This window comes from Salmo trutta, chromosome 3 (assembly GCF_901001165.1).
Source record: "Salmo trutta chromosome 3, fSalTru1.1, whole genome shotgun sequence".
Lineage (NCBI taxonomy): Eukaryota > Metazoa > Chordata > Actinopteri > Salmoniformes > Salmonidae > Salmo > Salmo trutta.
Genome location: NC_042959.1, coordinates 39,277,012 through 39,302,836, shown reverse-complemented (window position 1 = coordinate 39,302,836; position 25,825 = coordinate 39,277,012). Strand labels below are relative to the sequence as shown.

The window sequence follows — 25,825 nt, the reverse complement described above, 5'->3', positions numbered from 1 at the left end:
AAGAAAATAATTGATGGTTTGTAATACAATGGAGATTGTGGTGGTATAGTCTTTCATAGGGTTCATATCATGGTTATGCTGACAAGTTGATGATGACAGGCAGACAGACAATGGCACAAATATAGATATGTGGTGTATCGGCTTTGTTAGTTTAGATATGGAATGGCTTCCAGGAAATGTTACATTTAGTCATATTGGCATTATGCATCCCACACACCTCTTTATTACAACAATATATTGGTATTTTTGACATGTTGATGACACACAGAGAATCTGCTGAATATCCCCTTGATTTGTTTAGGTATGGAATGGCTACAAGGTCATTTACAATTAGTCAAAACGGCATTGTATGTATCCTACATTTTTTATTTTCTTTTGTAATTTAATTGGAGCTTTGAGCACACAAATACAGTATTGAAAAACCGATCAATGCCAAAAAGATTTCACTGTTGAAATTAGCCAGAGGCACTTTGGTTTTGTGTTCACGGCATTATAGCTTTCTCTCTCTTTTCACACTCTGAAAGCGTTCCGGATGACTGCTACTTAAGAGAGACTTTCTAGACAAAAGAATATGGAGTCTACAGCGAATAGAACTGTGCATGGCTTATAAAGAAATAAACATTACACTAGTCACTCAGAGGCACAGAACTAATACTTATGATATTTGGCCTCTGTTTTGAGGGAAAAATAACCAAAGGCAATATTTCCAGAATCATGTTCATATCAAGTGCAGCCAGTTGGTGGATCACACGCATTTATCAAACGTATATTGAATTTGGGGTGGGCAATGGAGTAATTGGATAATGGCCATAGAGAACAATGGTACTGGTCCGCTTTAAAAACAGAGAGTTTACATTGAGAAAATGTCGCTTGGCTTTTCAGTGTTTGAGAAGAGTGCGAGGAATCAGACGGGCTAAGGTAAATGGCTGTTGAATATTTTTTTTTAAAAAGAACACTTCATCCTCTTCCATTCTAATCTTCAATACTGCCACACAAAAATACTGTAATTTATAATGAAGACATTTAATGCATCTGGAGAGCTGGCATTTACAATGAGTTGTGTCAGAAATGAGAGAGAAAGAGAGTGAGAGAGAGAGAGAGAGAGAGAGAGAGAGAGAGAGAGAGAGAGAGAGAGAGAGAGAGAGAGAGAGCAGATTATTTAGTGGGCCTGACGAAGGTAGCTAATTAGCATCTGTCACTCAGCAGGCAGGGCTGCTGTGGAGAGGTTGATTCAGTGCCCCGCTGCCAGTGCTACTGCCAATTATCAATGAACACATTGGAGAGCCATGTTAAAGAGCTGTGTTCATATAGGAAAGCACATTTACAAAATTCTATTTACTATATTCTGGGGACCATGAAGACAGAAGCAATATCAATATATTTTTATTTTCACTCAAACTGCAGTTTAAAACTGTTTCTCTAGAAATTGCATATTCATCTCAGAGATTTTTATGAGCTGAATTTATGATACACACATCCAGAGTGATGCTGTTGCTTTGGCCTGTGGAAGCTAGTTGTGGAACTCATGCATAATACATTGACGTTGTCAGTTATTCTCAGATGAACAGACAAAAATGAGCCACACTCAATCAGAAATGCAATGATACCAGCTAAATGGATCTTGCCACCCAACAATCATCCTCAGGGAGTTTTGACTGGACCTATGCGTTTGTAATGTTTACTTAAACTGCCAGACATAGGGAGTTTACACAGCTCCAGTCTGAGAGGATGACTTTCGCCAGACTCACCTTGATGTTGTGGCTGCTCTGGGGTTAGTTGTGCTGATTGAGGATCTGTCTGGCTAGCCTAGGTACGTGAAATGTGCTACTGGATCTGTCTCCTTCCACCTCCTCCAGTCTGGACAGATATGATCCTGAGCCTCCGCTTCGCCCTGTGAGCTATGGTTGAGGAGAGTTGAGATTGTGCTATGAATGGGCCGACAGAAGAGGGAAGTTAGAGAGATAATTAACTCTGAAATTACAGTGGTATAATTAGGAGGTGATCCCCCTCAGACCGTATCAACTTAGCTCATAATGACTCTTTTTCATTTTAGGGAGATGAAAAGGGACACAGAGACAATTGCAGGGCCTCGTCTCACTCTGATGAGGTATTTTCCAATCACTTCTCACAGCTTCTGACAAGTGATTTAACCACAGGCAATTTCAACAAACGGCTGCTATGTCTCTTGCAGTGAATTATGTCCATGGGTGGACAAAGGGATTGGGAAAAATGTCGATGAACATTAAAAAATATAAAAAAATATCACCACCCAAGTATGGAAGAAATGATGAAGACATCTATTTTAAAACATAATTACGACAGTTGTGTACAAATACCGAATAACTCAAAATTTTGGACACACCTATTCATTCATGTATTTTTCTTTATTTCTACTATTTTCAACATTGTTATTTCTACTATTTTCTACATTGGTATTAATACTATTTTCTACATTTCTACTATTTTCATACATTTTCTACATTGGAATCATGTAGTAACCAAAAAAAGAAATCCAAAAATATTTTATATTTTATATTCTTCAAAGTTACCACCCTCTCAACCAGCTTCACCTGGAATGCTTTTTCAACAGTCTTGAAGGAGTTTCGACATATGCTTAGCACTTGTTGGCTGCTTTTCCTTCACTCTGCGGTCCAACTCATTCCAAACCATCTCAATTGGGTTGAGGTCGGGTGATTGTGGAGGCCAGGTCATCTGACGCAGCACTCCATTACTCTCCTTCTTGGTCAAATAGCCCTTGCACAGCCTGGAGGTGTGTTTTGGGTCATTGTCCTGTTGAAAAACAAATGATAGTCCCACTAAGCGCAAACCAGATGGGGAAGGTGTATCGCTGCAGAATGCTGAGGTAGCCATGCTGGTTAAGTGTGCCTTGAATTCTAAATAAATCACAGACAGAGTCACCAGCAAAGCAACCCCACACCATTACACCTCCTCCTCCATGCTTCACGGTAGAACCACACATGCAGAGATCATCTGTTCACCTACTCTGCTTCTCACAAAGACACAGCGGTTGGAACCAAAAATCTCAAATTTGGACTCACCAGACCAAAGGACAGATGTCCTCAATTGTCCATTGCTCGTGTTTCTCGGCCCAAGCAAGTCTCTTCTTCTTATTGGTGTTCTTTAGTAGTGGTTTCTTTGCAGCAATTCGACCATGAAGGCCTGATTCACGCAGTCTCCTCTGAACAGTTGATGTTGAGATGTGTCTGTTACTTGAACCCTGTGAAGCATTTATTTGGGCTGCAATCTGAGGTGCAGTTAACTTAATGAGCTTATCCTCTGCAGCAGAGGTAACTCTGGGTCTTTTCCATATTGACTGACCTTCATGTCTTAAAATAATGATGGACTGTCATTTCTCTTTGCTTTTTTGAGCTTTTCTTGCCATAATATGGACTGTCACAACACAGTTGATTGGCTCAAATGCATTAAGAAGGAAAGAAATTCCACAAATTCACTTTTAACAAGGTACACCTGTTAACTGAAATGCTTCCAGGTGACTACCTCATGAAGCTGGTTGAGAGAATGCCAAAAGTGTGCAAAGCTGTCATCAAGGCTAAGGGTGGCTACTTTGAAGAATCTCAAATGTAAAATATATTTTGATTTGTTTAAAACTTTTTTGGTTACTACATGTTTCGATGTGTGTTATTTCATAGTTTTGATGTCTTCCCTATTATTCTACAATGTAGAAGGTAGTAAAAATAAAGAAATACCCTTGAATGAGTAGGTGTTCCCAAACTTTTGACTGGTACTGTATATTCTAGCTACATTGTGTATGCACAATGTGTATGCACAGTACACATTGTGTATGGACAATATATTCTATTGCAGTGTATGCACTTTAAAATGTACAAACTGCAATGTGTATGTTAATTAGTGGTGTTCTCTCACAATGTGTTTGCACAGTACACATTGTGTATGCACAATATATTCTATTGCAGTGTATGCACTTTAAAATGTACAAACTGCAATGTGTATGTTAATTAGTGGTGCATACACAATGTAGCTAGAATATACAGTACTAGTCAAAAGTTTGGGAACACCTACTCATTCAAGGGTTTTTCTTTCTTTTTTAGTGAAGACATCAAAACTATGAAATAACACACATTGAAACATGTAGTAACCAAAAAAGTTTTAAACAAATCAAAATTGTGTAAGAAAGGTTGTGTAAGAAAGAAAAGCATTCCCACCATGGAGGTTCAGATAAGGATTTGGTAATGGTGTTCTCCCTTTCTCCCATCTGTCTGTGTAGCCCTGTGTTTCCCTGCAGCCGGTTTATGGGTCAACCACGCAAATGCAGTGTGGGGGCCTGGGAAGCACTGGGAGGCACCCAGAGCATGACGCAGAGCAGTGCTGGCATCTACCCCAGACTTCCCCAAACAAAGACCCAACCAGAGAGACAGAGACTCTCACAGGCCCTTTCCCACCATGGCTTCGTCTATTGCCATCACAAAATACCAAAGACACCCCTAAAAATGCATGACAAACAAAGCACAGATACAGATTATTAGTGCATATCATGTTTCCCTATGCTGTTTAGTTTATTTTGTATTATTTATCATTTCCTTCCATAAGTTGGTCGATATTTTGTGGGGGTATAACCGAGTACTATAGTGAATTGGCTGTGTAGTTAAATAAGCATTAAGTCATGATAAAGGAGATGTCTGCTTCTCTGAAAGGCAACATTCCCCATGTGTGGCATGGTGTGCTGTGCACCTGAGCACCCTGGCATAAGAACCAACCCTATTATGCCCTCCATCTCTCCTCCTCTCCTCTGCTCTCCTCCGCTTTACCGCTGTCCATACAGAACAGGCAATAAAGCAGACACTACTTGTTTCAATTTGGGCCATATGGGTTACAGATGACTCCCAGAGTGTGTTTGGCCAAGACATAGGTCCCTTTACTGCTGCAACCTGGTCTCAGAGCATTTTATATTATTCTGTCATTAAATTTGGAATACTCCATTTAGTATGATATGTCACAGTTCGTATGGTTTGTATTAATTTGTGGATGTCCATCACCCATTTTATGTGATATGTTATGAATTACAATTCATAATATATGTTACAAATTTGTGAAATGTATAATATGTTACAAAGTCGAGCTAGGTGGCTAGGTGGAAAATGTTAGCTATCTGGCTAATGTTAGCTAGGCTAGGGGTTAGGGTTAGGGGTTAGTTTAGGGTTAAGTTTAGGAGTTAGGTTAAAGGTTTAAGGTTTGGGTTAGGGGAAGGGTTAAGGTTAGGGGAAGGGTTAGCTAAAAGGGTTATGGTTAGGGTTAGTTATTAACATGCTAAGTAGTTGCAAAGTAGTTTAAAAGTAGTAAGTAATTGATAAGATAAAATGCTAAAATTGTCCATGATGAGATTTGAACTCACAGCCTTTGTGTTCCTAGACATTTGCATTATACACCCATCCACCCCAAGTCTTATGTAACCATACCAAATGTAACATATCATACTAATTTGAGTGTCCAGGATTTACTTTTACTATGTTACATCTAGTCAATGAGACCAGGCTGCTGACTATTCTGGCAGTGAGATTAATATCAACTTGGAGTTATATGCCATAAATCAGAACAGACTCCCAGGCTTTATATGTGAGGAGGAGAGATGTATTGTAATAATGCATTGCATTACCAACCTTTGCCATGGCATGGTAGCTAGGCAAATTACGATACAGTAGGCTAGACGTAGGCTAGAGGTAGGCTAGATGTAGGCTAGACGTGTCTGTTTTGATGTTGCATACACGCCTGCTCCATATTACAGGACCCAGTCGCCCAGTTCTATATGCTGTTAATGGAAGGACACTGTCTTTCTAGACACACATAGTGCTGATGTTTCTAATGTTTCCATCATGGCTTCCTCACTACAGTATACATCAATTTACAGAACTGTTTCCTCCACTGCCTTACTACCATGCCCCCTGTCTGTTCCCCACATGGCCTATGCAGCTTGCACTGCCAAATAACTTATATCATACCTCTTTCATTGTTATGATTACACCTGAGATTGATGAAAGCAATTGGCTCAATAGCAATATGAAATGCTATCATATGTCTCGAACATATCACCATTTACTGGGAAACTCCATGATTTATAGCACCTCTGTGTGAGGCTGTAGGGCCCTTTGGGTCACAGTGTTGTCAACAACACCCATTTACAAAGTCAATATGGGTCATAGACACTAAACACAACTCCTGAATTTGCCCTAGTCTATGATCAGTCAGTAGTAAAATGATCTTCAGTCAACAACTATTGTGAATAATGCTAATGCATGGTAATGCACAATTATCACACCCACTGCTTGAAGATGCATAATGTGATCATCATTTCTAAAGGGGTTATAACTTTATTATAACCCGTATAAAATAGTGTTTGTTTTCCTCATTGGGCTATTTACTATTGGCTTTTTTTAATACATTTTTTTACATCTGAAGTTATTTTTGCCAGCTGACTTTGACAACTAAAATGGGTGTGGCAAATATAATTTCATCTAATTGGAAATGATAAAATGAATACCTCAATTTGGTGTACCCGGGCTCCGTGTCGCCGCTTCTGCCTGTCAAGCTCCGCCTTCTGTTCACTGTGGAGACGCGAGGCAGGCAGGAGAGGCAGTCGCGTTTTCCTGGCTGTGTGTACTGTATGCCAGTTCGCCAGCGAGACCACGGTACAGTACAGTACATCTAGTTACAGTTAGCAGATCCACATAGAATTTTTGTATGTAGACTGACGCATACGTTGAGCAGGCACCGGTTCCTTCCTGAATCAGACAACTGGGACCAACCATGGACCTATTCGAGTTTGACTTCTTTAGGGACTGGGAACTGGAGCAACAGTGGTACGTACAAGTGTATATTTTTATTTCCGTTATGTTTAACGTCTTTGTTTGATGCTGGGAACTGAACATCGACGCGCCCGGCTTTTGGCGTTGGGCTCCTGGAATGCTCGCATTCCTTCTCGGGAACGCATTAAAGTGAGAGATGAATGTTATTAATTATTTTTACAGCCCTCTTCGTGTCTGCGCAGTACCTCTATTGTCATATTGTGCGTTGTAGGACAAGTAGTGGTAGAAAGTGTTCGGTGCGCACTCACATCTATGCACCTAATGCCACCTCATGAATGGGGGAAGTTCGCCCTTTGCTGGTTTTGCGCTCCATATACTACTGTATGTCTGTATGTTAGCTTCAAATATATCGGGATCATTTGATTCGTAATTGCATAGTTTTCACCCTGAACATGGGTTTCATAGGGTTTTATTGAGGTCGCCAATGTAGCTGCTGTGGATAAATTGCATGACAACTGAATCAAATGCCCTTGTCTGTCTTATTATTGTTTGTAAATATCCCTGCTATTCTTTGTCAGATGCTTTACTCTAAAACACATTTTAGGCATTTGTGTAGGCCTATTGTAAAGTTTGTAATATATTTTATGGATCAAATAGATTGTGGTTTAGGATGGTTTAGGATTAATCAATTAAGTAATTACCTGAACATATTCTTACACTTCAGTTTCCTCTGCTAGTATGTACATTGTCTAGTATGTACATTATTATATTTTTTTGACCTATTGCAATAATATTATGTCAAACCATATGTTTTAATTTCAAATTTGTGTGCAACTAATGTTTGTATACTTTCATTTGGATGCCATTGATTCCCTAAAGATTGGGGTGTTCTATTCATTGTCAGAAGTAGCACCATCACATGGTGAGACAGTAGGAGGTAAATAACAGTGAGCATGATAACTCAACCCATGAGAGCAGGGAACAGCCTACAGGATTTTATTCTTACACCCCCCCACACACACACACACATTTTTGTTGTTTTCCTGCTCCATTCATTCATTCATTCATTCATTCATCCCTCTTAGTTTTCCTCTCTCCACTCCCTCACACAATAGTTAAAAACCACAGAATAATTCATACATTCAGCATCAATTGTTTTATTTTCTCATCTTAGATTAATATACTTGGCCTACTATAGCTGATAAAGTGCTACTGTGCATTTAGACTGTTGAATTCCCACACCATCAGGGCTTGCTAATCACGTTTGTTTCCATTGCTGCTTTGTTCATTGGATGCTGCAATACTTACATTACTTGATTTTTGAGACACCTCTTTGGTTTAGTTGTTTCCATTTAGATTCATTCAATTCAGATCATGTCTCTTCCTTTCCCCTCTATCTCTGAGAGTGATAGACTGGAATGGAATGTCTAGCTATACACAAATAGCTAATTACAGCTTTCCATCAAAATACCCTTTCTTGCAATGTCATATCCCCTAGGCTGTTTCACAAAATGATGAGTGATTGAGAATCTTTCATGCTGCTGTAGTTGGTTTATAATGGTTGGTGGGATCTGGAGGTAAATGTTGGGTGTGTTCAATGTGACCACAGTAACATGATCTGTTAAATAACCAGATCACACCTTAGGCCTACCTGCAAGAGTTAAATAATTTGATGGAGGCTACCTTGGCATTACATAATTCAGCTTGAAGGACAGGCATGAATGAGATATGTTTGTTTACATATATTTTTATTACAGCAAATAAGAAATAGAAAAGGGCTGTACATGTCTTCTTTGCACATATCATCAAGTATAATCTCTCACATAGTGTACATGAATTCCATTGATTGATGCCTGCCATTACTATACTGCTTTGGCTTCTTAAATAGGTTTTTCTTTTCGCTTCACAACTAGAACATGTGATAGTGATGTGAAATTATGTCCACCTCTTAAGCCAAGGGCAATATCCCAACATGGATATTGATTTTAATTTGATTACTCTCATGCTGGTTTAGGTAGAGCAAGTGTTGGGTATAATCAAGTCAAATTCAGTCAGTTCCACGGTGAGAAGGAGTCAGTGAGGTGGGAAATGAGCTCCAGAGAGAGAGAGCGGGCGAGAGAGAGAGCAGGGTGTACAGAGGGAGTGACGGACTGAGAGTGCCACCACACAACACTACACCACACCAGCAGCAGTGAGAAAAGATGAGGCTGGGTGCTGGGGATATGTGGAGGGCTAGGGCCGGTGGTGTAGTTGTGCTTCGCTCCAATCAGCCAGTCATATATTATGGCCTCAGCACCAGTAATAGCAGTTAAACCTCATTTGATGAAGGTCATGGTTCTCCCCTTCTTTCCATAATGGTTTCTCGTCACTCAAGGGGAAATTAGCAGATAGACGGGGAATTGACGCCTGTGTGTGGGTATATATTCCTGGACTACTGTACTGTACACGGTGATGCTTCACTCTGTTGGGATTGTGAGTAAAAATTAGAAGTCATTAAAGTAACACCTACAAATAATGTGTGCTAAAGCCTGTTTTATGGACATCCACACCTTGGAATGGGTTTAACTCAGCCCTTTAAATATGTCACTCTCTCTTTTAATTTTCTAGCTACATTATGACTTGACTGATCCCCAGGGATTACCCTATGACTCCAGTGTTTCTCGTGAAATAGTCATTTTCCCTTTTACTTGTACTTCTCAGCAGGGATTGCTGTCCAAATAATTCATTTTTATTTGGCTGGAAATGTGTAAAGCCTCGCAGCGTTGCCGGACGGTGAAAATAGAAAAAGAGAGTTTCTTTGAGGCTATGTGGGTATTGGATATGTAAAGTGATACTGGCAAGGTCCCTGCCTGGTGAACCAGGATGGAAGGAAAAATAAAATCTTAAATCTACTTCTACTGATATTCTCACCAAAGGGGCCCAAGAGCTCTGTAATTCTGAACCAACGTGTCTGGGGGATTAAGCTATGCTGCTATGGCGGCAATATCAATGGATAAAGAAAACGCTTCTGAATTAAATAGTATAAAGACTTATTAAGATGGTTCAACGGGCCATCATAATTATTCGATAAAAATACAGCTCACTGTAGTGTAATTCAGACCTTTGAGCAAATACATACATTAGAAGTGGATGTGAGGTGTACAGTATGATGACTATTATGTGTGGACATAATGGGTGTCTTATTGCTGTAATATAAGATAGTGCCCATAGTGCAGTGGTTGTTGTATGAAACACTGGGCTTTCTGTGGATGTATATAACCCGGTCTCAGTTCTACATATTTTTTGTTCTACATATTTTTTCAGTTTGGTCAAAATCTGTTTTCAGAATTTCTCCACATTTTTGTAAGCTGTGCCTTGCAGTCCCTTTTCTGCAGTTTAGTCACAGGGATTTTGTTTTCTCAAGGTCTGCAGCAGACCCACCACATTCCGCCCTGGTGCGCAGACCACAGCTGGGGGGCCACATATTATAAAGTGCACCCGAGAAGCCTCTCTCAATGCCAATCTCATTTGTGCCCGGCGTGAAGAGACGGCCATGCCAGGCGGCCTGGTGGCATCTCTCTGCCCGTCCACCTCCTTTACGCTCCATCACCGCGACACGGGTGCAGGCTCGCAGTGGTTGGCATCCTGGCTCTGCCTGACAAGTCCGCTGCCTCGAGGACTCACTCTGCCATCTGCCAATGAGCAGCGAGTGCTGTGGAATGATAAAGCAGAGCCTCTCAGTGATCATGCGCTGTGGAGACTAAAGGTGAGGGTATCATGGCCCTTCTGCCCTCCGGTCCAGTGTGCAATTAACAAGTTCATCTGGAGCAGCTCTTCCTGTCAGACCTGGGAGACCTCACCTCACTAATATCCACCTGGCCTCGGCCAAGAGCTGGACTGAAGCTGGCAGAGGGGAGAGGCCGGGGAGGGGGGCAGTATTTGATATGTGTCTCAATCAAAGGATTTCTCTTTTGTCCTTGGCTGGGTGTAAATAGCCTGTGGTGGTGTTGGAAAGTGTATATTTCTGTGATGGAGAGAGAAAATTATTGAAGATACTGTAAGTACAAAACAGTAGAGGAGGAATTGTATACAAATAATTATCCTTGACTGTCTAGTAGCCTGTCTATTGTGATGTAGTGGATGAGAGTACCCTTATGGCACCTACTACAGAACTATAGGATCAGAACCCCCCCCCCACACACACACTTCCTCCCTACTACGTGCACCCCTGTACGTACAATCAGAAAGCATGTGCCTACCTTTGTCATCACAGCTGTCTGTCACAGTCTATCAGGCCTTACTCTGTCCTCCACTAGTTCCTCAGTACATTGTTGGAGGGGAGGAGAGGGCATTCCCTAAGACTAGGCTCAGGCAAATAAGACCCCGACTTCCAGTCCTTCACTACCAGCTATCCCGATCCATCTAAGATCCTGGATTCCTGGCAGGCACTCCTCCTAGCACCCGCTACAGTTCATAACTCTGCACTAATTAGTGCACTAATTAATAAGGACTGTAGTGATGACAAAATTGAGGTAAATGGGAATTAAACAGGCTTGGCCAAGCAGGCTTGACACTGTTCTCACACCACCATGTGAGCAGAGAGGAAAGACTGGTGTGAATGTGGATGTGGAGGAGACCATGTGAAGGGGGAAGAAGAGTCAAGGCTTTATACACGCTTGAATGGACAGACTGGTTTTTAAATATTCGGGACACTTGTGGAGAATCTACCCTCCTTCTAATCTGTTACAATGTTGTAATACTTAGTTCATCATCATGTTACTTTCTATTAACTGTGTTCTTCTTGGATAAGGACTATGTAGCTTATTACATCAAGCCCTGCTTAGGGGAAGCTCTACCAACTCTGGGAATTGAGTTTTATTGAATTCCAGCTGATAGGACTTGAGTGAAAATTTGAGTGCCTTCTATGCACTAGCTGTTCTTTGGGGAGAAATGCTGCTATATTATGTCATGTATTCTCTCTGTTTGCATCGGCTTTTGATGTCCCCGTGGACTTTCACATATTTAGTTTACCCTTCTGTTGTTATTAAGCCTCTACCACCAAAACAGAGAACATTTGAACAGTTCTCAGAACAGTAAGTGTTAGAGAAGTTAAACAGGTTCATTAGAGCAAAGCAGTAATGAAACTAACAGCTCTGACATTTTCTCTCATCAGCCGCCAAGGTTGTATTAACTTGGTGGAATAAACCCACTTCTGAGATAACCATTCAAACGATAATTGAATTAAACAAGCTAAAAATATTTGCCTGGTGAAAATAATTGAAATCTACAAGCAAATAAATTTGAGCACGGGTCCTCGTCAAGGCTGCCGCGTTGTATCGTCACCTGATTGGTCGGGCTATAGCTTGAGTACCTCCGAGTTAATAGCATGCCTTACTGCCACTGAGCAATTTACTTTCCAACTTCAAAGGTCAGTGCCTCCATTGAAAGCAGTGTATGACAAATAAGATGATTCAGTGGAGCCAGGCGAGGAACGGTCGAGATCTTTTTTTCTCTCATGGTAAATCAGTTTGTTTTAGGATGACCTTTCATGATTGGTCCAGTGTAAGCCAAAGGAAATTGCAAATTCTTTTAAGAGAACATGGACATTTGGAATAAGCAAAGGTATTTGTCTCTTCTGCCAGAGAACTGAGCTTGTTGTGACATTATTTCACTGTTTGCTTTGTGAAGCCGTTCTGAATAGGCTCGCAATTGACATGCGGGATAAGTGACCGACCAACATTGTACAATGTAATGAGCTGTATAGAACACAGGTTTACTAATACTGTATGTCAACTCCCTCTAGGCTTTATCATCACACAGCTGCTTTGCTTTTATAGGGTGCAACACAATACAGTACAATATAATATTATTAATCTACATTTAATCATGAATGAGCTAGTACAGTTTATGATCGTAGAGTATTCACACATACTGAATGCAAGTAACTTCCTCCCCCCATCCTCCTCATCACTGTAGAAAAAGGGAGAGGTAGCTAGTGGAATATATTTACAGGCCCTCCTCTCCACTCCGGCAGAGAGCACAAAGGAAGCCTGGTGTCTGGCTGCCTGTGAATGAATCACACCTTGTTTGTTTGGGGAGACAGACAGAGGAGCAGTGAGAACTGCTAAAGCTCTGCACACCGAACACCTTGGCAGCAGGAGACACATCACCAGGCTTTCCACTTTTACCCAGGCCCCTCAAATCATCATTTATTTACCTAGTGCTCAGACTGTCTTAATTATAATTATGTGTACCATTTTACCAAGGTGTATAATTTGTGTTCCCTTTTGTCAGTGCTACTATTCAGTACCAATGCTATTCATTCTCTGTTCAGGTACGGTTTATTCAGTGTTGTAATGTAATTGTGTGTTACACAGTATTTTCAATATTCCCCATGCACCCCAAAAATCTGATGGGGCAAAAAGTATGTGAGGATGACTGGGGTGTGGTCCGGAGGCGGAGAATTTTGAATTTTTCAAACACCGGAAACAGCTTTTTTTCCTGCAATCTAGAGCCAAAATTATTATGCTTAATTCTACGTATTTTTATGCATATCGAAGCATACTGTGCCTCTTGAGCTGTCTGTATCCCCCTGACTGAATATGCTTTTTGCATCTCTGCTAAAATCTGGGTAAAAGATTGAAAGGAATGTGAGTCTTATTCAGTACATTTAGTTATTGCTTGCTTTTCTAAACTCTACCAACCTTGCCAGCAGGTATGCCAGGTAAGATAGTTAGAACAGCTAGCTACTCTAACTTGATTGTTAGCCTGAAATGGCTTCTTGGCAGCTAGTTATTAGGATGGGAGTTTGGGAACCTATCTGGGCTAGCTAAACATTATTTCTATTTTTTACAGGACAAATCTTAGGGGGCACGTGTTCTTATGACGCCTCTGCCCCTATGCATTGTTGTTGTATTATGCCAGAGTACATTGCACTCAGCACACACATAAAAGCAGTGAGAAGAAAAGCAGATGTACCTATTTGCTGTCACTAGGCTAGTGTGTGTGACAGAAGAGGCTGCTGTGTGACATTACTGTCATCTTCAGAGCAACCCAGTGCAGTGCAGACCAGGGAAATGACAGTCCCAGTGGCTTTTACTGTCTGATAAAGATCACTCCACAATGCACATCTGCCTTACCACAAAAAAATAGATAAGGGAAGAATAACATCCAAAATGACTTGAATAGAGAGCTATCTGCTCTTTTAAAGTCCCTGTGTTGTTAAGTGTAGTGAGCAACAAAAGGAATAGCACGGGGAGGAACAGGCTGCTGTTATCTGTAGAGGAGATATACAGTAACCTGGTGATTGGGACATTTTGATGGGAGCCACTCTGAGTAGGTTGAGGTTTGAGACTGAGACTCACTTAAAACAAATGCAATGGTAGAGTATACAAACCATGGGGCCTAATACATAACACAATGCATTTCTACTTTTGTCATTATGTAAAATATGAAATAACGTATTGCACTCAATTGGTATTTGAAATTGTAATAATAAGTAATTTGCCTGTTACGAGATTAACACAATCTATTCTGCTTCAAAACATTTGAAATGTCTACTCAATGGATTATCTTGGGAATTAAATATAATGTTTTTTCCACACAATTTGGGACAATAGATTTTATGGATATTACTATGCCGTTAAACATAAGCTATCAAAGTAGACTTCTAATACTTTTGTCATTCATATTAGTCCTCTGTTATTAGCTCATTGCCAGATGAAACACTTTTCTCTGGATAATGTCATTGCAGCTTTTATGCTCTTTTGGGAGTTATTTTCCTAATATCACAGTGGAGAGAATGGGGATCTGGGTAAAACCCAAATTCAGTCAGGCAGTTTGTTTAGTTTAGTAACACCCCTCGCCACACTAAAAACCCCAAAGAAAACACATCTCATGCTGGGAAGACTTAGGTGATTCTACAAGGTTAGTTGCTGGAGGAGAATAACACTATACTGTGGAGTTTTCACATAGCTCCCCTTTGATAAAGTATTTCCAATTGCCCTTAAATTGAATCACTGTGATAAATTCAGCAAAATAGAGCTATTGCTTTTGCCATTATAGATCCGTGTGCTTCAGAGCTGTCAGACCTGGAATAGCGTGTGCAATACGTGAGATATTCATAGAATCGTCTGTTATTTCTCTCAAACTTCAAACGCTGTGTTCCTTTGTGTCGGCATAGTTAGCAGCCGTCGCTGCCACACATTCACTCCAAGGTAGAGAAATGTCACAGGCTGCCATGGTTTTGTAATACATATTCATGCATAAATAAACAGCAATGAATCACAGCCTAGCCTCTTTATAATGGAAGTGTTTGTGACACATCCATTGTTGTCATGAACCGAAATACGAAATAAACACGGGAGAATATAAGCCAAAGCCTTCATTGACATGCAACGCTCTAGGCAGGTGATGTTGGTCTTTTACGACACATAGCCTAATCTTCTGAGCTTCCGATTGCATTTTCTTCTTCTCTTTTGTTCCCTCAAGCGTTACAGATGCATCCAAGTTGACACAGGATGACGGGCTAGCATGTGAAGTGTGCGTGAAGTGTGTGTGGACCTCCCAGACCACTAACGTTATCATCAAGGCTAATGTTTCAGCCATGCCTTAGTGAAGGAGACAGATTAACTTTTGATACTGTGGGGGCCTATAGCAGTGGCTGGTCTAATTTATGCTGCTGTCTAACTGTTAGTAACAGTAAGCCAGCTGTGTCTTTCTCTGTGCAATATGTCTGAACGTAAGGGTGGTGTCAAGGTTGACAACTTAACACCTTAGCATAAATATATTTGCTTTTTTATTTCAGCCCCGCCGCTGTAATTCTGTTCCTCTGGCTCACAGCAATGTTTTCACAGTAAAGAGGCAGACATTAGCATCACATTAGTACTTCTTTATTATTTGTCTTTTACTTGAAGCTCTTGTAGAATTCCCTGAAGCTCTTCGCATTATCTGAACCTAGTGGGATTCCTCGCCGCCTTCTCCCTGTGTGAAAAATCAAACCTTTTAGTGAAAAAGTGCCGCAGGGATTTCTAGCTAAAAGGCCTGTGTGGCTGTGAAGACTGAGAGAGACCCAGGAAGCAGTAGCTGGGCTGGGAGGGAAGTCAACAAGCAAATGCTGGGAGGAAAACGTCATCAATTGAGGAGTGATGGCCACTTCACGGGGGCCTGGCGTTGGTGATTTATGGCATGTTTCTGTTTTCCCAGCATGCCTTTTCACAGATCTCATGGCATTGATGTATTACTCTAAGTGTGAACAACATACCTGTTAGAAATCAATTTGACACATTTTTGATGAGTGGCCTGCTAGTCGACAAGACCAGAGGAAGTGTGTAGTGCGTGTTTGTGGCCACACCTTCATTGATATTTTGCTATTCATCTCTGCTCTAATTTCTGTCTTCCTCCCGAGCCGGACATACAGCAGAGTTGTATTTAACCAGCTTTATTGTGATGTGACAAAGATGGATGTGACATTGTCCTCTATTGCCTGCCAGAGTGTGTGAGTGTTAATGAAGCCATTAGCACAGTCCGAGCCACTGGAGAGAATAGTGAAATTACCATTATTCTGCAGCCATTAAGCCATAATATGCCACCGTCTCTCCATACTCAACTCTCCCCCCCTCTCCTTCTCTTTCTCTTTTTACCTTTATTTTGTCTCTCTTTCTCTCCCTCCCTTTTCTTCCCTCTCTTCTCCTCATACCTCCCTCTCTCTTTTTCTTACGCTGTCTCTCTGTCACTGTCACACTGATCCACTCCTGCTGTCATTTAAAGCTTCATTAATTCATTTGCTATCAAAAGCAGTTAGGTACAAAAAAGACTGGCGGTGTTCATAATATTGTATCTTAGAATTACAATCCTCACACACTGGCTCCAGAATGCACTCTGTCTCTCTTTCTCTTTCTCTCTGAGAGAGACATTCAAAAAAAGCAAATGGCCTATACAATTCATGAATCTTATTACCTCCAAATCTCGTTTGTCATGTGCCTAAAGAGACAGAAGTCTGTTTTCCTGACACAAAAGCAAGAAGAGCCCACTGCTAACCTTGAATTGATTTGAAGTTTTCTAAACTCTCTTTTTTTCTTGCTGGGGATGGAGAGTGGGATGTGTTCTTCTGGCTGTTCCTGGTATTGTGTAGGCTTTGGCTCCCAGATTATACACACCCTGGAATGCCTGCAGCTCTCTGTCGCTCTTGTTTGCTGACGGACTGTGACTAATTACAAACGATTTTAATTAAAGAGGAAAAGCTTCTCTCCAGTGGACGTCTGGGGAGTTGACAGGGGAATGGTTTCTGGGAGGCTTTGTGGGTGAAGCAGTTGTGATGTCTTATGTCTGCTGCTGCTTCCCACAGCTGTTTGGATGCTCACTATCAAAATGCCGCTAGGAGACAATGGTGGCCCCACATAACGCTAGGAAGTCCCGACGGAAGCGGGACAAACGCCATATGACCACATACATTACATTACCAAAAGTATGTGGACACCTGGTCGTCGAACATCTCATTCCAAAATCATGGGCATTAATATGGAGTTGGTCCCCCCTTTGCTACTATAACAGCCTCCACTCTTCTGGGAAGACTTTCCACTTTCCATTGTAACATTGCTGCAGGGACTTGCTACTATTCAGCCACAACAGCATTAGTGAGGTCGGGCATTGATGTTGGGCAATTAGGCCTGTCTCGCATTCGGTGTTCCAATTAATCCCAAAGGTGTTTGATGGGGTTAAGGTCAGGGCTCTGTGCAGGCCAGTCAGGTTTTTCCACACCGTTCTCCTGGCATCCGCCAAACCCAGATTTGTCCGTCGGACCGCCAGATGGTGAAGTGTGATTCATCACTCCAGAGAATGCATTTCCACTGCTCCAGAGTCCAATTTATACCACTCCAGCCGACGCTTGGCATTGCGCATGGTGATCTTAGGCTTGTGTGCGACTGCTCGGCCATGGAAAAACATTACATAAAGCTCCCAACTAACAGTTCTTGTGCTGACGTTGCTTCCAGAGGCAGTTTGGAACTTGATAGTGAGTGTTGCAACTGAGGACAGACGATTTTTACTTGCTACGCACTTCAGCACTCAGTGGTCCTGTTCTGTGAGCTTGTGTGGCCTACCACTTCGCGGCTGAGCCGTTGTTGCTCCTAGACGTTTCCACTTCACAATAACAGCACTTACAGTTGACCGGGGCAGCTCTAGCAGGGCAGAAATTTGACGAACTGACTTGTTGGAAAGGTGGGATCCTATGACGGTGGTACATTGAAAGTCTTCAGTAAGGCCATTCTTCTGCCAATGTTTGTCTATAGAGATTGCATGGGTGTGTGCTCGATTTTATACACCTGTCACCAATGGGTGTCACTGAAATATCCGAATCCACTAATTTGAAGGAGTGTTCACATACTGTTGTATATATAGTGTATAAATTCTCCTTTTGCTGAATGAGCTGGCTAGAATAGATCAAGTCAACATGCTTCAAACGTACACTAACATTAGCGATAGCACACTTTGTTTGACAACAAGTTTGTCCTCAGTTGGCTTGATACAGAGAAACCACTTTCACGAATGCAGAGAAAAGAGAAACAGAGAAAAGCATTGACTGGGTCAATGAAAAGCAGAGGAGTAAGGCATTTATGGTCTGGCAGCATGAGAAATCTTTACAGGAAGTGTCCATGGCACACAGGAAGCAGCGAGTGTGTTGGGACAATGACCCAGCCTCTCTGTGTTCATTGATTGGCCGAGAGCAGGTTTGTGCTCCCAATTAACATTGTTCAGTTTCATTACGGTCATATTAGACACAGCCGGCTTCTGCTGATCCTGACTAAGAATCCAGTAACCGGGAAATCAATTAGAACAAAAGAATGGCTACTGCCTCTCTGCTGCCTCTCCTAAAAAACAGACAGACAACCAGTTAACTGGGGCTGCAGCAGAGTGGTTTTGGCAATAACGGCATCGTTTATGGATTATGACTCTCTGGTTGCCCTGGTCAAGTGTGATTTCTTATATTGAATTAACTTCAGTAGGATGGCGGTTAGTGTAGTTGAACACATCAATTCCATATTGTTACTGATCCCAGGCTGTGATAGCAGAAACATTAGACTTGTCTCAAGTCATTAGGTATTCATTGGCTGGCTGAGCTGTAGCTAATCACCAGCATCTTAATTGGTTACAACAAGAGATTATTTTTTAAATCATACATTTAGCAAAACAGATTATTTAATGATATTTTGGGATAAACATTATTATCATATTCCCATCATTATAATTCTCCTTATTCCATGATGTCACTTACTATCTATGCCATTGGCAGTATGTGTGTGCTGTTTGGTGGAAACTGTGTTTAGAAGCTTAGTAAAGTGATATGATATGATTGGTTAGGTCTGTGTGTTTTGGGCCGGTGTGTGTCACAGCTCCCCCTCATCCAGGTTTCTGGGAGCGAGTCTCTTCCCAGTCCCCTCTGTGGCGTAGTTCCAGGTCGCATCCTGGTGGCTCTGGTGGCTCTGTGGCTGCAGATAACAGGGGGCTGGCAGGCGTGTGCACGGCCATGGCAGCCTGCGGTCTCACACCGCTGCACCTCTGGCTGCCAGGGGGGCTAGCACTGGCTCCCTTGCTAGTATTAACACACACGCATGCACACACCCCTCCCGCCATACAATACATCAACACACACTTATGTCTAACATAGCTCACCTCTATCTGCCACCCCTCTACAGGCCTCCCCTCCAGCCCCACATTGTTGCCGTAACATGTAAGAGAGACCAGTTTGGGAGGCAGTTTAACCTATGAACAATTTATGAATGGATTCATTACTTTATCAAAAGATTGCATTTTTGGCTGTATAGCATTCAAGAGTATGTGCAATTCCATTTTAACAGAATGATGCTGAGACTGTGATTTTTCACCTTAAAATGTATGTCAAACAAAACCATACAACTCTATGCACAAGGACTACTTTCAAAAATGTCTACTGAGCATTTTAGAGTAGAGTTCAGTACAGTAGAGTACAGTTCAATTCAGTTCAGTACAATACAGTGCATTTTATTGTAGTGTGCTCTACTGTACAGAAGACGTACTGTACTGACCTACAGTATACTCAACTTTTTTTTACTGTACTGTACTGTAATGTGCTGTCCAAACTTGTGAAACATAGACGTATATGATTGGTTTATATTTAGACTGACCAAATTTCATGTCCACGGACGTTTTGGTGCTCAGTGGTTGAGTTACAGTAAAGGAGGGAGGGAGAGAAATTAGAAAATATCTTAAAGATATGTAGGGGGACAGAATAACAAGACACTAGGCAATAATTCTGCAAAATTAAATAAACATGTTGATATTATTTGGCAATGGTCTTCAACATTATTGTTTTGTTTTAATGTATTTCTAATAGCTTTTAAGACTTTTTCTGGTCGACGTTTTCTAAGGTCACTTTTCCATCTGTTTGACCAGAAACTAAAGCCTTTGCTTTTTCCTAATTTTAGGATGCAATATGGTGGGAAAATATATATATGCTTTAATAAAAAAAATAGACTCTTAGCTTTCATTTGACACCAAATGTCATGTGTTTCTATGAATTTCACATGCTACCTTGAGTTCTCAGTCACCTCCAAGTTCTGAGCCAAATTAAAAGATTGCTTACTTTCTTCAACAAGAGAGCCAGTCACATAGTTCCTTTTCAAAAATTTCAATACTTTTTCTGTGTCTGCCCTATCCCTGAGGAAGGCCATTTAGCAGACCAAGCCACATACTGTAGCTCTAGTTGCAACATTTCAATACCTTTTCTGTTCCTCAATAAAGGACCGCAATCTAGGGTTTGAAGCTCGTCTGGTTTAGAGGCAACAACAGTCTTTTGTAAAGTATCTGTATTACCTCAGTATCTTCATGCTTACAGACTTACAGAGGAGAATAACAACGATGTACACACAGAGGAAATCGACCAAAGGTGCCGCTTTGCTAAATTATGCACTGCTTCTCCAACCGCTTGGCATCAAGCTATCGGTCGCCGCTGTGCCGGCCTGAAATGGCAGAGGAGACTAAAAGGCAATTTTATTATTTTGATAATGTTGATTTTATTGGAAAATCAATGGACTCCAACTATGCATGTACGCTCTGGGTATTTGTACAGGATGAATGTAGACATATGCAGTGTATAGAAATGTAATTAGTATTGAATGGGGAGCAGGGAGATGGATCCAGTGGTCTCTGACAGACAGCGATTGGAAGGTCAGACGCTTGAATGGAGCCACTGACCCCAGTTGAGAGGGGACTTGAGGGAGACAGCGGGCGCAATCCATCGAGCGGAAAAACCCACAACGCACCACCATGTCTGACCACCGCGGCTTCCGTGATCTTTCTGGGAGGTGGAGGAGCTTTCCACGCACCCAGATCACTGCCCCTCTTATCTGATGGTGTCAGAGCATGTCATGCATGAGTGGTTGGTGTGTGTAATGTGTTTGCCTGGCCTGGATGTGGGTGGTGTCTAATTTGTTTGAGAGATGTTGTTGACTGTAGTGGGCAGTGATGTGTCTAATAGGGAGAAGCTAACATGGCTCAACCAGACTGGTGTTAAGAGGTGCAAGGTGTTGGTTCCTTTTTTTCCCTCGTCTCTGCTCCATTTGTCGTGGCGACATATATAAGAGGGGCTTGTTGTTAGTGCTAAATGGCCTGCAAAAATGATACACCTTCTGCTGTGGGGGTTTGTGGAGTGCTTGATTACGTTCTCTCTCAGTGAGCGGAGAGAGCGGAGGGCTGTGGAGCGCTGCGGGGTGAGACTGGGGCTCTTTGTGAGGCCAAACACAGAGACAGTGTGTGAGGAGAGAGAGTGGCCAGTCTCTGGAGCATGCTCATCTGACATGCATGGGAATGAGAGAAAGAGGAGAGGAGACCCTGTCTGCCTGACACTCTGCTCTGTCTCTTCTGCTTCGTCTCAGGGTGGATAAAACAGCATTGACACTGCACTGATAAAATAGTACATAAACATTATTTTCACCAGTTAAATGTCTTCCATAAATTGTTTGTGTGGTTTGATAGCTTATTGTTGGCAGTGGCACTAGCCTAAAACCTGGCACCAGAGTGTTTTACCATTTTGCCTTAAAATGTATTTTCCATGATTGATGCAATATTGATGATACTGATTGGTGTGACTTTGAGGGGGGCTTGTCCCTGTCACAAGAGAAGGGAAGATGTCTTTATCTCAGTCGTCATCTGTGTTGTTTCTCTCCTCCTCCTCTTCTCTTTGTCTCTCAGTGTGAGTCTGTGAGTGTGTGTGACTGGAGCTGTTAGAAGCAGTGGGGATCTCGTCACTCCCCGGTCCAGACATTTAACACACAGTGAGAGCTTTAATAAGTAAGCCATCGCATGTGAAGAGTTGAGATGAAGAGGAAATAGAGTGCTGTCTGGCTGTCTGTGTGATGTTACATATAATCAGGCCCTCCGCTTTGTTTATTACTCACCATCATTAAGAGTCATGCTGTTGTCAGAGCAGGATATTATAGAGGCTATAGAGGGTTTAGATTGGTTTGTTTACCCCTGTCAGAGGATATTATCATAACCTTAAATGTCCATTAATGTCTGTAAATAACGCAAAGTACATGCAGCCAAGGAGGGAATATCAAACGCTTTGGGTAAGGTGGAAATAAAGATCACGTTTCTATCGCTTTCTCTCTGCTCAGTTTTTCCCACATAAGCCGGACAATGAAATATTATTGCTAGTAAGTCCGATGCTTTATTTGATATTTATTGAAGACAATAAACAACTTCTCCGGTTTTAATCAGCCTATGTGGCATCGATATTAGTCAGAAACATTTATTCTAGTGTCCAAATTGACAACAAAATATAAATAGGATAATTTTGGTCATAAAGTCACTCTCATCCAAAACGGAGTTTGACTTGAGGGATGGGTTGGACTTGAGGGATGGGTTGGACTGTTTACATAAGACAACACGTCACACATTTTTTTACTTGAGAAATATTGCACCAAACACCTTAACTAGATGTAAAACCTCCTCCGAAAAAAACATCTAAATGAATCACAGATTCCTTAAGTCTTAGATTCATTCTGACTATTTTGAGGAAGTGATACTGGCTTTGTTCTTATGGTGTCTCATCGGGGACAATCGTAAGTAACCGCCACATCGAACCACACCCCAAAGAATGAAATCTTGTTTTTCTTCATGTGCAACAGAGAAACACATGTGGAATCAGTGCGTTCAGTCCCTCTTTAAAGATTTTCCTCCAATATATAGACTACATGTGCTCTCATTTTTCCCAGTCGTTATGTGATTTAGTGGCTTTTAGCACAGCAGGACGGAGCCTCATCTAAAACCCAGAGCATGTAAAAGAGAATGAATATACTCGTTTCATCTTGAGAGAAGAAGTGGCGTGGTGGAAGAGCAACAGATGGACCTGTGTTTATCTATATGGAGGCGATCGCCTCTCCTCCTCTTCCAACGATAACCTTGTATTTTGTTACTGTGTATGTTGACTGCTGAGTGCTGGCGGGCTTGTGTCTGAGGACTGAGGCAGAAGAGCAGGTTTATAGTCCGGGAGGATATTGCTCCTGATGAACCACAGATTTGCTCCTCAGCATGTTGGCTTGAATTAGAAAGGGGACCCCTAAGCATCCTTAAACGTGATTATCAGAGCAGCAGTTCAGTTGGGTGGAGGATGATTGAATTTGACAGAGCTGTCCCTGTGGAGTTCCCCCCTGTTGTTTCGTTTTAATGTTTCATCTGTGACTCCTCTCACAGGGCAGATTCCTTTGTCTTTGTCTGTCCTGCGAGAGAGAGACGGGATAGTAAAAACAAGCTTAGGCTGTTTATTATCAGTGTTCATCATGAGTTTATGGCCATCACTGCTCTGAAATCACCAGATTACGCCAACCCCACACACAAAATAAAATCAGGCACTGAGATTAAGTCCATCCATTATATAAGCCCACAACTTCTTTGGCTTGGCTTCCCTCCAAGATCCTATCTACATGCTGATACAGTAATTATTGATGTTCGGTGTGTGAAACAAAGTGAAAACATCAACAACAGAGCAAAATTCTGAATCATCTCATCTTTACCATGCCAATGACTCCTCAAATGAATCAGCCTCCTCAAACATTTGACAAGTCCCTCTAGTTTCATGTCTTTGTTTCCTTGTAAATGCACTTAAGCTCATTTGCTTTTTAGCATGCTGATGTAATGTACAGCAGGGAAAATAATAAAGAAGAGCAACCAATGAATTTCTAAAAATGTATGCTTTTGTGGTAGGAAGAGAGGGATAAGTGACGTTTCTAGTGTCATTCAAAGGACTGTCCTGCTAGTCAGGACTTTATGGAAACAGGTGCCCGCTTTCAAAAGGAGTCTTCAAAAGCAGAAGGCAGCATCATGGATACTGAGTAAGGAAGGAGGGGTGAAGGAGGCTGCATCACAGAGCTCAGTTTAACAGGGACAACCTTTGGCACTCACAGTGTGGTGTATTAATCTGTGAAAGCTAATCTTCAAACAGATTACGATTAGGGCTATGTGTTGCCAAGGAGATTGTGTGATTTCAAAGAAAGAACACAAGAGTCTTCCATCCATGCAACCCCAAGACATGCATGCCAAGACACCACACTAAAACAATATTCATATTATATTTTTGGGCTAAATGGGTGGATGAATGAGGTTTGGGATGATTATGTGCCATTCCCTGGCAGTGACTAGGATGACAAATGGAACAGAAACATATCCCTCTTTTCATCATCCAGCTCTATCTACCACTGGCACTAAAATGTTATAAAATCCTTATTCCTCCTACGGTCGTTTTAAGTCCGGACTGTCTGTGAGTTTCACTTCAGTTTCCACTTCAAGGTGGTTTAGTTAATTAGCTTCCTCAAACAACGTGTAAGCATACTAAGCATCATTAACTTAATCAGTACTTTAATTGTGCCATTTCCATTTGTAGCCAGGAGGGGAGTGTTCAACTCTGTAGCAGCGCTATCGCAGAGGATGATCAGCTCAGCTCAGAGAGATGTTGCCACGCTCATTTGTACATTTTTGCATTGTGCTGCTATTGTTATCTCCAGCCTGTCTCTGCCTATTCCTCCAGGGAAGAGCTTCTCTTCCCCCTCGTTGCCAGAGCATAACAGAGCAGAGGAAGGTCAGGACTATAGTGTCAGCTCAGCGCCTGGCTCTGGATCTTCTGCGTCACACAACATGATCTCAGTGAGGCTGCACTGCCCATGACCCGGGTCTGTACGAGGGGCCTGCCATCCAGGTGGCTGGGCAGCTGTGGTGCTGCCTGGGCTGGCTCTGTTAGCCTCCCTGCTTCTTTGCCTGGCTGCCCGAGCTTTCCCACTGCCTGATCTAATTCGTCTCCTGGCAGATATGCAGCTGCTCAATACAATGTTAAGACTGTTGGCCTGCTAGCTATAAATAGTGTGCAGCACATCGCATCAACAAGCATCAGAGAGATAAACAGAGAGAGAGAGAGATAGGGGGGAGAAAACGCAACCCGGCCAGTACATGTTTGCGCTTGTTCAGGTGTGTGTTGTGCGTGTGTGTGTGTTTGTGTGTGTGCACACGGGCGTGTGTGTTCGCTGACACACACACAAACACACAGTTGGAGGCTCCTGGCTGGGTGGGTCTGGTCATCTCCTCTTGTTCTTTGGCCCCTATCCAAGTCTTTTAATGGGCCCAGAGACAAAGAGTCACCTTGATGACTCAGCCAGCTCTGTGTTAATGTCTCTCCTCTGATGGATCTGAAATGACACTCAGCTGCTGGGGTCCAGAGGCATTGCTTTAGAGTGCAGGAGTTAGCCATCATCACAGAATACGACACGTTTTAAAACCACGGGCTGCCAGATTTACAGGTGACCCGGTACATAGTCGCTACAGACCCTCCCTTGTCCTCTAGCAGCACAACTCCAGTCGAACAAAGAGAAAGCACACAGGGAGATAGCGCTCCTTATCCACCACGGTGTTGATGAAATCTCTATTTTCATTCTCATTTCCTATCTGTGCCAGCAACCTCTTTGATGTTGTTGTTATTCTCTGGACACATTAGGGGAAAAAGCAGGTCAATCCACTACATCAGG

The 25,825-nt window shown here is 42.0% G+C and overlaps 1 protein-coding gene across 2 annotated transcripts in view; it reads left to right on the top strand.

Moving 5' to 3' along the window:
* Window positions 1-6,632: 6,632 nt before the first annotated feature.
* LOC115175045 (AF4/FMR2 family member 2) overlaps window positions 6,633-25,825 on the top strand; it is a 170,658-nt gene continuing 151,465 nt past the window's right edge. For both annotated transcript variants that reach the window (XM_029734199.1, XM_029734189.1), the window contains exon 1: window positions 6,633-6,854. In XM_029734199.1, the coding sequence (XP_029590059.1) occupies window positions 6,802-6,854 (53 nt within the window). In that variant the 5' untranslated portion in view covers window positions 6,633-6,801. The remainder of the gene's footprint in view (window positions 6,855-25,825) is intronic.